The 17,750-nt window shown below is 39.7% G+C and overlaps 1 protein-coding gene across 1 annotated transcript in view; it reads left to right on the plus strand.

The window, feature by feature from the left end:
* The first annotated feature begins 8,354 nt into the window (after positions 1-8,354).
* cygb2 (cytoglobin 2) overlaps positions 8,355-17,750 on the plus strand; it is a 31,059-nt gene continuing 21,663 nt past the window's right edge. Inside the window, exon 1 of the mRNA XM_085277303.1 lies at positions 8,355-9,009. Within this exon, the coding sequence (XP_085133429.1) occupies positions 8,816-9,009 (194 nt within the window). The 5' untranslated portion in view covers positions 8,355-8,815. The remainder of the gene's footprint in view (positions 9,010-17,750) is intronic.

Raw genomic sequence — 17,750 nt, forward strand, 5'->3', positions numbered from 1 at the left:
ATATAAAGTAAGGCTAGCTATAAAATGTAATATAAAATATATAGTCAAGGTAAATAAAAATGCACAATAATGAATAAACCGTAATCTATAGATGAAAATAAGATAACACAATAATGAGGGGGGAAAGCTAACAAAACAAAACAAAACCCCTAAAAAATTGTTAAAGTGCTATGATTTTATTTGTGAAGCACCCAATGATTTGTATCTTGAAATACTCAATATAAATAAATGCACTTACCTATATAGACAGGCCTTGTGGGATAGCCTTTTTCTTTCTTTTATAAACTTGTAGCTATGTTTCTATTCTGTTTTTTTTTATATGTACCACCACGACAGCAGTTATGTTCCTAATACAAGCTGAAATTCGTAATTCACACTTTGCTTTTCATTTCTCCTCCTGCTGTTTCCTGTAGTCTAGCAGCAGGATAAACTTACACTGTTGGCATTCACCTCAATGTTTTATTTTTAGGCTCAGCTCCATCCTGACAAATACACATGAGCCCACACAGAGAAATCTCATAAAAACAGTTAAACATAACTCCCGCCTACTGGCCAAGTTACTGCTGGTATATTTATTAAAGTACAGTCAATCAGACCTTCTTTAGGTATATCAAACAAAATTCTTATATATATACATTAGAAAGATTCAGGAAACGCCTCGGTCAAAACAACTAATCAGAACAATCTGACTATGAACTCATTGCATGTGTGCAAAATTAATATGGCAATATTATTCACAGCACTAACAGCAACAACACCCACACAGAATTTTGCTAATTCTTGAGGATATTATTAGTAAAAATTGCTTTAAATTTAGCATTTCCCTCAGGTATAATTTTCCAGTATTATCCCAAATACACCTGTACTATTCCTTCATGAACATCTGTCAAACCAAATGGTTTAAAAAATATATCTGTTGTTCCTTTTGTATCTGGAGAAGTAAAAAAAAAAAAACTAAACTAAAAAAATTAAACTAAATAAGAGTAATACTTTAGCACCGCTGAACATAATATTAATTAATAATAGAAATAACTAAAGGTGGAATTAACTGATGTTTTGCCACAGGTACAATCCTGAAAGAGTGCAGATTTTAACTTTAAGTTGGTGAGCTGACTGTGGACACTTCCAGTATTTAAAAAAACATAAGAAAAAAGTAAAGAAAAACGTAACAAATCACAAGTAACTGAGTACGTCTGTTAAGAAAAAGTCCACATTGTCTTAGTAAACACTTGCTTCACATACAAATATTTGAATAAATCAGTGAAACAAAAACAAGGTATTTAGTTTTTAAAAAAAATACTTAAGTGTAAATATATTGTATGTGCCTCTTCACTTCTTCTGTAATCTCTTTGCTCCACAGACAGATTCTTAAAGTTTGTTATAATAAACTACTAAGTGGTAAAATAGAAAAACGACCTATACGATTGTGCATGTTTGTCTTGTAGGAACTGCGCTTCTCTGCATCTGTTCAGTACTGGTGAAGAGCCTGGTTTATTCATTCTGCATTAACACCAACTGACCACAAGATGGAGTCAGAGAGTTGGTGCTTACCCTGAGAAATTCATCAGAGATGCTGATACAAATTACTTTACAAAATGTCCCAAAGTTTCCCAGACCGGGTCTGGAAATCACAGACTTAAGAGTTTGTAGTGATATATGAAGACTTTGAGTCAGCCAAGTAGAGCAGGAAATTTAGTGACGTATTCAAAGCTAATCACGCCTCAGCTGGTGCTTCCTGATTAAACATTATTAAGGCTAAACCTAGCATCAAATAAATAAATAAAACAGCGCCAAACCAGATTATTTTCCATACCACGGCAGTAAACACAAACTATCTAACAGAACACCAACTAGAAATGCCCAAAATAGCCTAATATCTAACTCAGCTATGCACTGACATACAAGTAAAGCAGTAAAAGTTGTATCTTATTCATGTAGCATCTTGCTAACATGTTAGCTACATGAGGATTCAGAGTAAATTTTCATGCTTTTATTAATATTTTTTTCTAACCATTTTTAAGGTCATATCATAAATGTAATTATACTTCTCAACAATAATCTCAATGCTAATAAATAAAATGAATGAAAAATAAATAAAATCTTTAGGTATTTACTGAAGTTATTAACATTTATACCGTCTTACTGTAAAAAAAACTAAATTTAAAAATACTAAAGTATTTGACAGTGGATCAAAATGATATAGTCTACTTTTTAAATTTGAGTTTTATTTTCATAGTGTTTGTAAATACTATCTTATCTACAATTTTTAAAAATATAATATTGTAAATTTTGTAGTGTTGTTAATTTTTTTCCCAACTTCATCAAGGGACTTTTAAAATAAAGAGAGACCAGACCAGCTCAGTGTGGACCTCCAGTCTTTTGGAAAGAAGTCAAAGGTTTCAGCTTATTTTCTCTTTCAAAGTCTTTGGTACACTTGCCTCATGTTACTATGGGTGCAGCAGACAGTAGAGGGCAGCAGCTGCATAAACTAAAACTTTGCTGACTTTGAGCCTCATGGGTCCAGTTGAAGTCAGTGGCTAAAGCCTTTGTTACTCACATACTCTTTGAGTTGTGTAGTGCTTAACAAATACATGATTATATACTTTATGTATTGTCAAAACTACACTTCAAGTCAAGTCAAGTCAAGTTGGCTTTATTGTCACTTCAACCATATACAGTTTAACAGTACACAGTGAGGCGAAACAACGTTCCTCCAGGAACCAAGGTGCTACATGCAACATAAATTTACAACATAAATTAACAGAAAACACTAAACTAGCTAACTAAGAGGCCTAGTTAGCTGGCTAGCAGAGACAAGACAGACTGACCATGGTGATTTTCATGCTCAGGGGAGTTTGTCAGGCTTCTGATTGTGTTTTCTATCCATTTGTCCTCCTTCATAAATGTCCCAGTCGTGCAACGCACACAGCTTTGGCACTCACAACACAGTACACATAGCAGTTTTCTTCTTTTTCAATATTTCATGCTACATAGTGAGCACCAGCATAGCTGTGACAGATGCAAGACGTCTGAGGCAGTTATTGCATCGTGCATTGACGAGTGACAGAGTGACACCCTTTGGTGTTGCAGTGAAATCTGCCATTTTGAAAAATGCTGTGACAGCTCCATCTCTCGATTGTCGGCTTCTCCAGTCGCCTCTGTGGCATAATAGACCTGTCAGCAGCATCGTCCTCCACCACCCCTCTGCTGCTTTTGTCTAGACAGCAGTTTAGTAGTTTTTTTCTTTTTTAAATAAGGAATGCCAAATGTGGCGTTTTCAATACCACCATGGCAGATTGGATTGAGATAAATGTTTGACCTCCTCCTCGGGCACAGCCTTCAGTCTTCTGCACAAATATAGATTGATGTGCTCTCTTGGCGCTTGCTCATTGCAAAAATCTACATCTTAATAAGCAATTTTCTCTATCACTGAGTTCTGAAAATCAAATTTTCTTCACCGGATCAAAACAGTTTTTTAAATAGTTAAAAAAAAGCACACACAAATGAGTCTGAAATATTTTTATAGTCGAGTCTCTTTATTTTATTCAGTCCCATTTTTGCAGCAGTTCTTACCACTCACGAACACAAAGCTTCTCCTGAAAACAACCACCTTCCAGGACGCTGAGGTCATGATCTGGAAGGCCCTCTTAAAAGACCTGACTGTACCGAAAGCCCGTAGTGAAGGCTGTGCGGTAAAATACAGGTGGCACACATCTAAGAAAACAGGCATTTACAGGCTTTAAACATGATGGAGCAGCACTCGTAGTAGCTCGAATATTATTTGAAGGATTGAGAAAGAAATGGTGATTATGCAGGAGCCTGCATTAACTTTAATGACATTCTGGTCTGGTCTCTTTCCTTTCCAGGGCCATGTTGTTCTCGGCTTCCTCCGGACCTGCTCAACTGTCTACTGCAATGTCCAGAGAGAGTTTGTGTATAAGCAGAACCTTCTCCTTGAGTTTTAAAGCATGTACTGTTTTCTTTGTCTCAATGCCATCTTTACATTATGACTCATTTCTATGCTGGTGCCCTCTGACAATAGCCCCTGCAGCTCATCTGTACAATAATAAGTTGGCCCTACTCTGTTTATTGCCACGAAAAGTGAATATATTTATTTTTTCAATACGAGAGCAAGCAAAATGGTTATATAAGAAAATAGACGATCATTTACGTCAGTCTGGAGATCTTTAAACAGTAGCTGTTTTTAATTAAAAAACAGTATTGTCACAGTTTCACTAATTTTACAAGCAAAACTTCAGACATTTGCTCTTGTAGAAATGGTAAATATGATTGTTTGATGTGTAAAACATCAGAATCTGAATACTTCATCTCTCGCCCTGGGCTCTGGGGAATATTATGAACTGTTTGTTTTAAAATGTGGCGCTTTATGAGTGAGTTGCCTCTGCTTAAATATAACCGAATTAAATCTATCACTAAGTCCTGACAGTTTAAAGATAACACTGTTAACTGTCTACTTGAGGATACAATGTTCACAGTGTTATAATAATAATAATAAAATAACCATGATAACAAAATGAACATACAGGAAACTCCTATCACATCATATCCTGTCATTATGTAGCCACAGGCTGCCATGGTGATTGTATAAATATGATAGACATAGACTGAATGTGCAGCACCTTTAATCTGCAGTCTTCTTAAAGGCCAGCAGGGGGCGACTCTTCTGGTGTTTTTTTTTTTTAAAAAGGTCAGATATATTGAAGTCTATAGGAAAACAGTACCTGGGTATCTTCACATATAACTTCATTAAAACACTTTCCTGATGATATTATAGCCTCAGCTGCAAGTTTCAAGTTCTATTGACTACAACATATCTGTCATTGTTTTAAATGTAATTCATAAATATAGAGAAAGGAGTTCTCTAAGGCCGAGTGACCTGTGATGCAGCCAAAATGCTCAAGACAAAGCTCTGAAACAGGACTCAGTTTTGATCATATTCATTATTATCATCATTTCCAATGCTTAACTAATGTGGTAGACCACCACCTAATCTAAGATTTATACCCTAAATTAACAGTATTGGAAACGACCAAAATCATTTTTTACGTCCTTGTATTGGTTAATCCACCAGCAGGTGCAAGCTCTTTAATTAAAATGATATTTTTAAATGGTAAATAATCATATAAAAATATGATTATTGTTGCTATCCAGAAATTTTTTAATGTAATCTTTTATACTCAAATTTGGGTATAAAAATGTGAATTTTTGAATTTTTCTAAAATGTGTTTTTTGGTTTTGTTTTTATGTGAGGTGACAAGTTGTTAGGTGAGCATTCTAGCAGAACTAGGTTCTTCTGGGAGTTCTTCCTGTGAAAATTGAGTTTTTCTTTCCCACTATTCCCAAGTCATGTGATTGTGGGATTTCTTTCGTTACCTTACTATGTAAAGTGTTTTGAGGTGACGTTTGTTGTGATTTGGTGCTGTATAAATAAAACAGAATTGAATTAAATTGCCATCATTTACAAAAGCAATAAGAGCAGACATATTCCACTAAACAAGCTTGTAAAGGAATCGCAGGCAGGTGGAGGTTGTTGTTGGCTTGTTGAGGTACAGAGAGGGGACATGATGTGGTATATTATCCATGAGACTGCTGCTCAAACTGCAAAGACAGGCTTTCCTACATCGGTTCTGGTTCAGGGCTCCTGATACATTAAACCAGTCAGTGAAACGGTTTAAATATGTGTCGCAGTCCCAGCAGTAGCAAAGATGAGATATAAGATGGCAATTTTCTATCCCATTGTATGAGTACTGGTGGTTATTAGATTTTTCAGATAGGGAAGGTCAACCAGCTTTACCGTATAGAAAGCAGTGGTAAGTGTAATTATCTCCAGTGATGAAAGCATGGTAAATTAAACCTGGCAGGCTGAAAGTGGAGGGAGCAGCTTTTTGATATTTTTACCTCTATAATCCCGAAAACAAGTGAGAAGAAGTGTCAGATCTCTCTCTCTCTCTCTCTCTGTGTCTTTTTTTTGTTTTAAATCTTACATATTTAGATGATGTGAGCAATTTGTGGTCACATGAGTAGAAAGCACCTCATCATCCACCTCTCTGGATCTGTTTAATAGCCTTGCTTTTATTTTCAGGTAACATTTTATGATTGTTGAGGGAGCTTGAATGTGCAGTTTTTCCTAATCCACTTTGAGGCAGTAGAACAAAGATTGATTTCAAAGCTTGAAGTAAACGAGGATACGTTATTATTTCTGGAAAAACGGATTAAATGTGAAAGGGTTCTGTTCCTTTATTAATCTTGGATCGACAGCAGTGACTCTACAGAATATTTTATTGTTTTACGTTCATGGCTATCAACTTCACAGTTTAATTTTACTGAGATTGTTCAACATAGTTTTCTAAAAGAAAACTATGAAAAACGGTGTTAGCAAGGTCAGCTTAAACTTCCTGACTTGGCACTAATGAACCCTTAAAAGCTAAGCTCAGTTTATCAAAATACATTTATAGAACTATTTTTGACTATGACTATAATCCATTAATGTCTTAAATGGCCTTGATGTAAGGCCTTGCACGCTGCTAGCTTCTTTCCATGCGTGGATCTCTAGGTATGCAAATTAATTCCTGCCTCTTTGCTGGAGCTCGTAAAACTACTCTAATGCCATTTTCACACATGACCTCTAGATAATGTTGGGAGAATCAGACTGACATTTTTTGAAGTCGCTTCAAATGCATCCTCATTGGAAAGACATCACTTGGTTTAGGTCAGGCTTTCTGCATAGAGTGGGCAGGAAAAAGACACAGCACTGTTATTTGTCTTATTCTCACATGGGCAAAATCAAGCTTTATACAAGGAAGCTGTGCAGGATTGCACATGCTCACTGTACAACCCTGCACACTCATGGTGCTTTTTGCACAGCTCCATGTTAAAAATGTAAAAGATAAATGTCAGATCTGGCAAGTTAACCCCACCCTGCATGCTGACAGACTGGTTATTTAGGTGTGATGTATATGAACGCCAGGCTGTCTGGGTTTTTAAGACTGTTATTAATTAACTGGTTTCAGAATGGAAATGTCTTTTGCTCATATTTTTTCTACCAGCTCCAGGTTAAAAAGGCCCCAAGTGGATGAATTACCAGGCATTAAAATGACAGAGCATCAGTGAGCAGTTTTATATACAAGCATCAGACATTTAGCAACAATTGAGAATTCCCAACATTGCTCTCTTTTTCTCTGCTTTTGGTTTTTCCACCAGCTCCCAAGTGAAAAACTTGCACTGGACACTTTATTAGGTACACCTATTCAACTACTCATTGAATAGGCGTTGATTACATAAATGTGTAATCAGTCAATCATATTGCATCAACTCAATGCATTTAACCTGTAGCATTAGAATGGTGAAGAAAGGGGATTTGAGTGAATTTGAACACGATGTAATTGGCCTAGTCTTGGTACTTCACAGATCTGCTGGGATATTCCTGCACAACCATCTCTAGGGATTACAGAGAACTTTCAGATAAAGAAAAAATATCCAGTGAGCTGGTAAAAGCACCTTGTTGACATCAGAGGTCAGAGGAGCATGGATAGATTTGCTTTGAGCAGATCCAGAGGTAAAAGTAACTCAAATAACCACTCCTTACAATCAATTCACGAGAAAGAGCATCTCTAAAGACACAACACGTCGAATCAGGTAAGATGCAGCAGCAGAAGACAACACTAGGTGACAGTTCAGCATTATTAAAATACCACAGCCTACCTGAACATTGTTTTAAGATTCACACCATGCAGCTGATAAATCTATGACGCTATCACGTGAACATGGACCAAAAATGTCTGAGGAATGCTTCCAGCACTTTGATGAATGAAGCAGCTTCAGCCATGAAGCAGTGGCTCTGAAGGCAAAAGGGGTCCACCCCAGTACTAGCAAGTTGTATCTAATAAAGGGGCTTTTCTGTTTGTTGCTGAGGAGATTGTGTTCATTCATTAGCACCGTTTATTCTCTAAAAGACAGCACTGTGCAAAGAGTGACAAAAGAATAAAGTTGTTGGCTTTAAATCATTGAGAGATGCTGAGACACTGGGATCCTGTTAGTCCCACACAGACTCATGCAGAGCAAAGGTTTCTCTGCTGCGCTAACGTTGCACTGCTGCCTCTAATAATCACATATTTACATGTTTTGATGGCATGTAGAAGAAAATATACCATGTAGACAGAAATGAGTCCTCACTCTTTGCATGTGTCCACATATGCACTAAGATATGTGCTCCTCTCTCTCTCGCCTCCTCTTTCATCCCCCTCCTTTCTCCTGGTCTCTCCACCCCTCTGTTTCTTTCTCCTGTCGTCTCCCCACCCTGCTCTCATTCCATCAGGTCCTCACAACACAGCCTCAGCACGCCTCATCTCCTCCACCCAGAGCGAGTGGATCAGAGAGAAGCAAAGGAGAAGTGACGGGAAAACAACATCAGCATCACCGACAAGCATCTCCCTCACCGGGAGAGGGAGAGAGAGGGAGGGAAAAGGGGGAAGGATGAGGAGGGGAGAGAGAGCAGAACAGTGTGAGAAAGAAGTTTTTAGTTAGAGGGAGTACAAGCGAGTGAGAGTTTGGAGTGAGAGAGCTCGGTGGGTGGCAGTGGAGCTTCATTTTCCCTTTCCTTTTCTTGGCTCTGAGTGCCGTCTGCCTCCTCTCTCCTCCCGCTCTCCTCCTCTTCTTCTCTACTTCTCTTCTCATCCCGTCTCTCCTCCAAGTTCCCGCCGTGGGGTCTCAGCTCTCCGTCTCCCTCCCCCCCTCCCTCGCTCCCTACCTCCCCCGGGCGCTGCTGGGAGCCTCCGGGCTGCTGCGCCGCAGGAGGATGTCGCGCCGGGAGTCTCCGCCGCCACCCTCGCCACCTCCGCAGCTGCTGGGAGTGCAGAGAGGAGAGGTGGAGTGCGAGGACCGTCCGGAGCGCGCGGAGCCGCTGTCCGACACCGAGAGGGAGATCGTCCAGGACACGTGGGGGCACGTCTACAAGAACTGTGAGGATGTGGGGGTGTCTGTTCTCATAAGGTGGGTTTTCCGTCAGCGCGAGTGAACTTAGAAAGTCTCCACGCTTAAAGATCCCAAGGTTGATTCGTGTCTTTTGATGTAACACTGCTCAGTGTTCCTGCTGCTTGAGCTCGAACATGCAAACCTTCCTGCTCCCCTGAGCAACATCCCGCTGACCACTGATAGAAAACATTTTTGCTGCACCGAATTGAAGCCATGAAATACCCTAACACGAACTTGAATCAGTTAAAGGAAAGACCAAGACAGGTAAACACTAAGAAATAACAGAAAGCAACAACAAAATCAAATATCACGAATACACAATGCAAAACTACAGTGCAAAAATAATGAAAACTGGAAAAACCCTAATCATCCCTGGAACTCATAACAACACCAGCCTGACAAACGAAAAATGTTTTCCTGTATATTTTTTTATGCACGATATTATTTCAATTAAAAAAACCCAAAAAAAACCAAGCTTATGTATGTTTCAGTTAAAACAATTTCCCACACTGAGTTATAGTTTAGTTTTAGCTAACTAACCGTGATTATGGTTTATCAGATGTATTAAATATTTTGATTTCACTCTCACAGCCCTGAAAGAGGCTTTCCTTTCTCAGTTCTCCCACACCACATATCCTCAGCTCCTGTCCTCCCCTTTCTTAGCCCCTCCCACCAGACATGTCAGGAGGAATTGAGGTGACCAGGAGGTGAGGGAGGGACACGAGGAGAGAGGAGTCGAGACAACAGACGTTTAACCAAATGAGACACCCTCGCCTCGGAGCCTCATTTTAAAGTGATGAGAAATTAAATATGACATTTCACAAAATAGCATCATAAATTGTTTTGTTATAGCCCAACTGCTGCTGTATTTGATGATCTGCAGTTTAACAGTGATCAGGACATTTTTTACCTTTAATTGGAGGACTTTTAATTAAAATCACAACATGGTGCAATGTGACGAGACATTAGACCTTAATTTAATCACACATGCAGGCAGCAGTGAAAGGCAGAAAGTTGGATCATCTTAAATAACCAAAACCACAAGTACAAATGACTTGCGGTTTAATGAGCCCTCCTCTCCCCGTTGTTTGTATAATCCAGCTGTTCGCCACTTCAGTCTTCTTCAACATGGCTCAGATTTACAGAGAAACGAGTAAAGCCCCGAGATGCTCTGCTCCACTAGGTTAGCTGATCAGAGACTAAAGCGGGGTGCACAGCAGGCTAGCAAGTTTGTCTGATTGTTGTTCTTCCAATTAACTGTCAAATCATCTGAGACATGACCAAAAAAAAGAAAAGAAAAAGAAAGAACACATGGTACAATTTAGATGCTCTTGCTAAGATCTCATTTGTTTTCTGCTCTTGTCATTCTTTTATTTTGTAATCACAATGAAAAACACACAAAGTAAAGATATTTTTCAAAAGGTGGAAACATCTGGACAAATCTTTAATCGCCTTGCACCATAAAATTCACCTAAATAAGGAAATATCAAACAGAGATTTAACATCATTCATGCATATATAATGTATAAAGGTCAATAATTCTGGTCTCAGCAAACCAGAAGTTATAGTACTGGCTGTTTAGGTGGGTGCAGATTTTAAGAATTACCAACATTTTTTATCTTGAGATGCTGGAAACAATCCTAAATCATCCGATTACTGCAAGCAGCAGGATATTACATAAGCTAAAAATATTTCCACCAAAAAGCTTTCCATTAATAATGTGAAGTTTTAATCAATTTTTTCTTTGCTCTTCTCACGGGTTTGAATACTGACTGTGTATAAAGGCTGGATGTACCTTTTGGACCAGAAACATGAAGCCAACACTAACAAGCTTCTGGCCAAACTTGAGGATCACGTCTGTGCTTATCCACCAAACAGCAGTTCAGAATACCCGTGCTTGTTGCAGTCTCTGGGTGGGATCCTGGGGGGTGTCCCATCCAGAGACTGGAGAAATCTGAACAGTGTCGACTGGAAAAGAAAAGACACAAATTAATGTCACGCATTAATTTACTTGATCCAGGATAATCTTAACCGAAAGGTCACTGATCTGTGTTGTTGATGTATTTGCCAAGACACTCTTCACTCTTGAAGAGAGGAACAATTCAATTTCAATTCAATTCAATTTCTTTATTGTCCCACAAGGGGAAATTAGTTTAGCAGCAGGAGGATAAAAATAAACAGAACAATACTATAAAATAATAATAACAATAATAATGATAGAAAGTTCAAGGACAATTATTTGCCATTAAGGAGACAAGACGCAGTAGGGATAACAGAGCTGTCAGCTGATCAACACCTAATGGTCAGCTGGAATAGATAACTATTAAAGGGCCGTTGGGTACCAAAAAAAGGTCAGAAGGGCTGTCGCGTCTGCTGTGGCAGAACCAAAATCTCAAGCTTGGGAAGAGTTCAGTGAGAAGGACTTTCAGATGGCTCCTAGCAAACTGTCTGGTGAATCAGGAGCAGGAAATAAGAAAAGCAGACTTGGCTCAGCCTCAGGCCAGCTTTTGGTCAGAGACGAGAACTGCTGAGCCTTACTGGAATATTGTGGAAAGAGCTCTTTGAGGTGCTCCTGAACCGGATGAGCACGTCCTCAGTCTCGAAGGCAGTTTGAAGATATAGGGGTGGCCTCACCTCATCTCCTGACAGACGTTGCTGAGGTACACAAAAAGCTCTGCAGTGAAAAAGGACGGGTAGGGATGAGATTCACTCTGTTTTGGCTCCATTGGCGTCCCTGGAATGTAACCCTCAGTGTTAGGTGGCTAACACTCAAGTACAATGGTGCACTGCTCTTTGTGGGTTAGCGTGAAGCAAGGGTGATCGAGTATTTTGAGAGCCTGTTGATGGGACCAGTGAACTAGTGCGGGCATTTTTTCCAAACTTTGTACTGAAGAGAGCTGAGCTGGAAAGCAAACCCTTCGAATTACCATCACTGTAGGTTCCCTCCCTCATGGCATGTCTGGGAAGCCGAAACAATAAGGTTGCAGATGAATGTGGCTGAAAACCTTTTCCTCAACAGGTTCAGACTCAGAAATAGATATTCTATTCTGAGATGTTCTACATTTCAAGGAGTATTCATTCACCGATCCAAATCATTGAATTAAGATGTATCAATCACTCCCATGGCCACAGGTATTTAAGATCAAGCAACTAAGCATGCAGACTGCTTCTACAAACATTTTTGAAGGAATGGGTCACTCTCAGGAGCTCAGTGAACTCCAGTGTGGGCTTGTGATAGGATGCCACCTGTGCATCAAGTCCAGTCGGAATATCTCCTTGGTACTAAAGATTCCATAGTCAACTGTTAGTGCCATTATAACCAAGTGGAAATGATTGGGAATGACGGCAACTCATCCATGAAGTGGTAGGCCACGTAAAAATCACAGAGTGAGGTCAGTCATGATGCCTTCAGAATAGCTTAAGAAAAGTGTGTAGAGAACTTCATAGTTTCCATGTCCGAGCAGCTGCATCCCAGCCTTACATCACGAAGTGAGGTGCAAAGCGTCGGATACATCAGTGTAAAGCACATCACCACTACACTCTCAGGAGTGATGAATAACACTTTTCCATCTGCCAATCCAATGGACAAATCTGGGTTAGCACAACTCTGAAATGAAGTAGACTGTGAGCCAGACCTTCTTGTTGTTGTGATGTTCTCCAACATCACTGTCTGACCTCACAAATGAGCCAAATTCCCATAAACGCACTCCTAAACCTTGTAGAAAACCTTCCCAGAACAGGTGAAGCTGTTATAGCTGCCAAAGATGGGTTAAAATCGTATTAAACCCTACGTATTAAGAATGGGATTACACTCAAATTCATATAAGTGCAAAGACAGTGTATCCAGAGCTGCTGCTTCATTCTCAGACTTGTTAGTATGACTCCTGGATAAATCCTTCTGGAATTTTTCCAGGCACAACAAACTTGGAAGCAGACCAGAAGGGGTAAACCTTGCCATCACTGTGTTGGCCTGCCATCACAACGGACTAAATAGGCTCGCGTCTGTATGGTACCAGATACGGATGTCATCATTTCGATGATCGGCAGCAGCCTGTTGTAGCATCTCTTCAATATTTAGCTTGAAGCATTGTTCAGCCTGCAATGCACGTGGTGACGCACCAGGCATCGCACCAGGCATCGCACCACGTATCGCTCTGATATGCAGTTTTTTTCAGGTCTCTTTGATATGATGCACAAAAACTTCTGTTTAATCCCTATTGTGTCTCAGTTAACACAAAGTACTGAATTAATACTTTGTGTTAATGCTTTCATGTTGTTTTTTGTATTAGACAGTAACAGAAGCACACATGTATTCATCTTTCCCAGACGCTTAACTCTAACTATGAGCCTGCAGTCTGCTCTCCAGATGTAATGAGCTATGCTATAAGAACTTGGTTTTCCCCAGAAGGAAGGCAGATCCCAAAGTGACGGCACAAACAGATTTTTTTCACCACAACAGGCACACCCACACCATGTTCTGCACCAAATCCCTCAGCCTCTCAACAATAACTGAACTGTGACAAGTGCAGGAAAGGAGGGAACATCAGGTTCCTCACTCATTAAGATGCTGAGACGGCTCCATACACCACATCTTCTCACAAGTAAAGTGAAAACTGTGAAAAGGGCACCTTAAATTTGACCTGTTCTCACCTTGTTTATATTTTATTTCACATTTCTCTCTTTCACTGCTGCTGTCTTTTTAAGTCATGTGAAAATTAAACATTTTTCCAGGATCGAACAATCTTCTGTAATGCTTCACTCTACAGAGCTGCAGACCAACAGGATCTAACGGCGCTTCTCCTTTTTCCATTTAAAAAATAAATAAATAAAAAATATATATCAAAGAAGAGAGGCTTAATTTATTTAAATCCTCAGCTAAACTGTCTCAGTGTCACTGAGACCTTAAGGGCTTGTTAAAATGGACAGCGAGTCGTAGCCAAGGAGACTGATGTGACTGCGACAAACTGATTTTCGGTTGGAGGTGACGATAATCCCCCGAGGGGGAGCAGATGGGGCAGAGAGCATCTTGTGTGTGTGTGTGTTTCGTGTGCTCTTATCTGTGGATGACAGCAACAGGCTTTGGCGCTTGAATGCCTCGTTCTGTGCTTATGCAGAGCTCTTCTCCTTGACGTCGCTCCTTTCATTTCTTATTACTTTTTTCCCCCTCTAAAAGGTGACATGGGTATTCCTTTGAAATCTCAGCTAAACCATGATGACCATTTAATCCGTTAAGTCAAAGCTGCCAGGCACATCACCTGTCCACGAATTCTTTTTTTTTTTTTTTAATATACTGACAATTTAGCGTTTCTTGTAGCTTAGAAACAGCAGAGCCCACATAAAGTGTTAATTTACTGCCATATAAACAGGATCAGAATATACTCAACTTGGGAAGCATGTAAAAATAGTTTTTATCAAAAATTATTTTGTGCAAATATTTTTCTATTTTTCTTCCATAGAGATGAAATTTTCACTCTCACATCCACACAAACCTACAGAATGACCTGAGGACTAATTAACATGTAAACTTACAGTAATGAGTAGAGAGGACCCCGAATGCAGGATACAGATTCAGTCTAATTAATCAGACTGAAGTAGAATCAAAAATAGCCACATATTGTCCAAAAATATCCACAGGAAAAAAACACAGCATAAACACATTACATAAGTAATGTAACATGACAAGCTAACACCCACAAAGAAATAGAGACAGGAGACAGGAGTGGATAAACTCTATAGTTAATGATGAGACACAGGAGAGCAAGACACAGATGAAAGTAATCAAGAAGTGAAAACAACCTGAGAGAAGAAACAAAAAGCAGACCTGCACAGATATACAGTGTCAAACTCTTGAGCTACCTTTCTTTATACTTTAACAGGAACATGTGAAGTGAGTTAAATTTACTGTACAAACATCCATAGAAATACAGTATAAGAGACAAAACCAGAGTTTGTACAGTTTTAATGAGCTTCAAAGTCATTTTGGTATGATCATCTGTATTTGACAACACAGCCTAAACTCTTATTCAGTTTTATTGTAATTTCTTTAAGTAGTCTTCAGTAACAGTTCTCCAGGCTTCATGAAGGACATTCAAAGCTCTTCTTTGCATGTTGGATGTCCTTTTGTTCCGTTCTCTGTCAAGATGATCCGACACTGCTTCAATAATGTTGAAGTCGTCCATGACTGATGGTGCTCTATTGTCCGTCTTTTTCTATCCAGGTATGCATTTACTGCATTGGTAGTGTCATGTTGAAAAATGAAGCCATTGTCAGTCGATGCTTTCCAGATGGTATTACATGGTGGATAAAAATTTGATGGCACTTACGGGGTTCATGATTGGATCCATTTTAACAAGCTCCCCAGCCCCGACAGAGCCTCCACAGTTTTTCACAGATTGCTGCAAACTCTTAGTGCAATTTCATTGTTCTTGACAATGACAATAAATAAATAAATACTAAATACTAATACTAAATACTTGCTCCTGACCTTTTTCTCCTTGTTTCTCATTGTTCTTTGCGTCTTGATATCCACTCTTCCACTGAGACTATTGCTGATGAAGCTTCAGTGACTAGTAGATCTGTCCGATGCATCGCTCATGTCCTTTTTCTTTGAGTTTAGTTTAACACTAGGAGCTCCTTTCTTCTTCCAAGGGAGTGGACTTATTAGCAGTCCATAAGATGAGAGACACTTTCAAGTTTCAAACTCCCCTGACAGAAAAGAGTGAAATCGTCAATAGCTGGCATGCAGTCTGCGGCTTGGGTCAAACACTTGGGGTGGTTGAAATCTTCTTGTTGTGAGCAGTGCACAACATCTGCCACGAGAACACAGAGTTAATGTTTTCATGTCAATCCATCTGCCCGGCTGCATTGAGTGAACAGACAGCGACAAAAGCCTCAGCTGATCTCACCAGTGCGTACAAATGCAATTGCACCAAAAAGTGAGAGCGCCCCAGGCATTGTCAGAGCAGTGCATATGGCAGCTTTGTGAATACAATTAGACTCCGAGTGCGTTGACTCGCATAGCATTGTTGTAGGTATGGTGCTGATGGGAGGAATCAATGACATTTTCATTCTTAAGAAGAAGATGGTATCATTTGATTAACTGCACAAATTTTTTTGTATGTATACTAAATTTGTAGGTGATTGCTCTGCTGTATTTTAGGAAGTGGTTGTAGTTTTTAACTACAATAACTAATGAAGAGAAAAGGAAAAAGCTCAGCCGTGCTATCATTTTCTTGGTTTAGTTTATTTATTTACACATTACGCAGACTGTGCAAGCAGTAAAAAGTATAAAGTCCACAGACCGTGTATCTGACTCAACAGGCTTACAAGTAGTTCTTGTATATATCTGACCTTAATTTCTATAATTAAAAGTCATCTACCCTCCCCCCTGAAAAAAAGCAAAAAGAAATAACCATGACACCCAAAATCATTCACACTTTAAAATATTAATATTCTTTCTTTTGGAAAACAAAAAGACCAGCAATAAAGCCATAAATCTTCTAAAACCCCTCTTTTGCTTTTTAAAACCTTTTTTGCACTGTGAAATTACCTCTTTGTAATTTGATCTCCTGGATTTGAGAAATAACTTTTAGTCACAGTCTGGAAATAACTTTTGTTTAGATATAAACATTATTTGTGTAAATAAAAAAAAGAAAATCAACAAAAAGCACACCAGAAGCACACCTCTGCCAAAGCAGCTCGCTTTGAGCATTATTTACTTTTAAGGGAATAGTATTGTGTTTTGTATATATTTAATTTGTTTTCTTTGTTCTTTTAAAATTACTTAAAGTTCGTAGTGCAGTAAAAATCACATAAGGGTAGCATTACAGATGTTCACTTTGATTACACAAACATTATGTTAGAGTAGGTGATAGATAATAGCTACTGATTTGTAAATAACATTAATAGAGGCGGCGTGCTGGGGTGGGTACCCTAGTATACCTCAGCTTATTGCCTGTAAGTTGTGGTTTCTCCTGGTGGATGAGAGGGTTTGTTCTCTGCGCCTTCGGGTTGGGGAACGAGTCCTGACTGTCGTCTGTGCTTATGCACCAAATGACGGTTCAGAGTACCTGGCCTTCTTGGAGTCCCTGGGCGGGCTGCTTGAGGGTGCACCACCTGGGGACTCATGTTGTCCTACTGGGAGACTTCAACACTCAACAGATGTGGGCAACGGCAGTGAGACCTGGATGTATGTGATTGGGAGGAACGGCCTCCTGGATGTGAACCCGAGCTGTGTTTTGTTACTGGACTTCTGTGCAAACCACAGTTTGTCCATAATGAACACCATGTTTGAACATAGGGGTTTCAATAAGTGTACGTGATGCCAGGACACCCTAGGCTGTAGGTCAATGATCGATTTTGTAATTGTGTCATCAGACCTGCGGCCATATATTCTGGACACTTGGGCGAAGAGAGGGGCTGAGCTGTCAACTGATCACCACCTGGTAGTGAGTTGGATCAGGTGGCAGGGGAGGATGCTGGACAGACCTGGTGCATCTAAACATATTGTGAGGGTGTGCTGGGAACGCCTGGCAGAGGCCCTAGTTCACAAGATCTTCAACTCACACCTCCGACAGAGCTTCAATGGCATTCTGAGGGAGACTAGGGACATTAAGTCAGAATGGACCATGTTCAGCACCTCCATTGCCGAAGGTGGAAGGAGTACTTCGAGGACCTCCTTAAATCAACTCGTCTATCTGCGGGGGTGAGGTCACTGAGGCAGTTAAACAACTCCTTGGTGGCAGGGCCCCTGGGGTGGA

The sequence above is a fragment of the Mchenga conophoros genome, linkage group LG6 (assembly GCF_057382185.1).
Source record: "Mchenga conophoros isolate Kocher_MC1m ecotype Shallow Benthic linkage group LG6, M_conophoros_male_GT1.1, whole genome shotgun sequence".
Lineage (NCBI taxonomy): Eukaryota > Metazoa > Chordata > Actinopteri > Cichliformes > Cichlidae > Mchenga > Mchenga conophoros.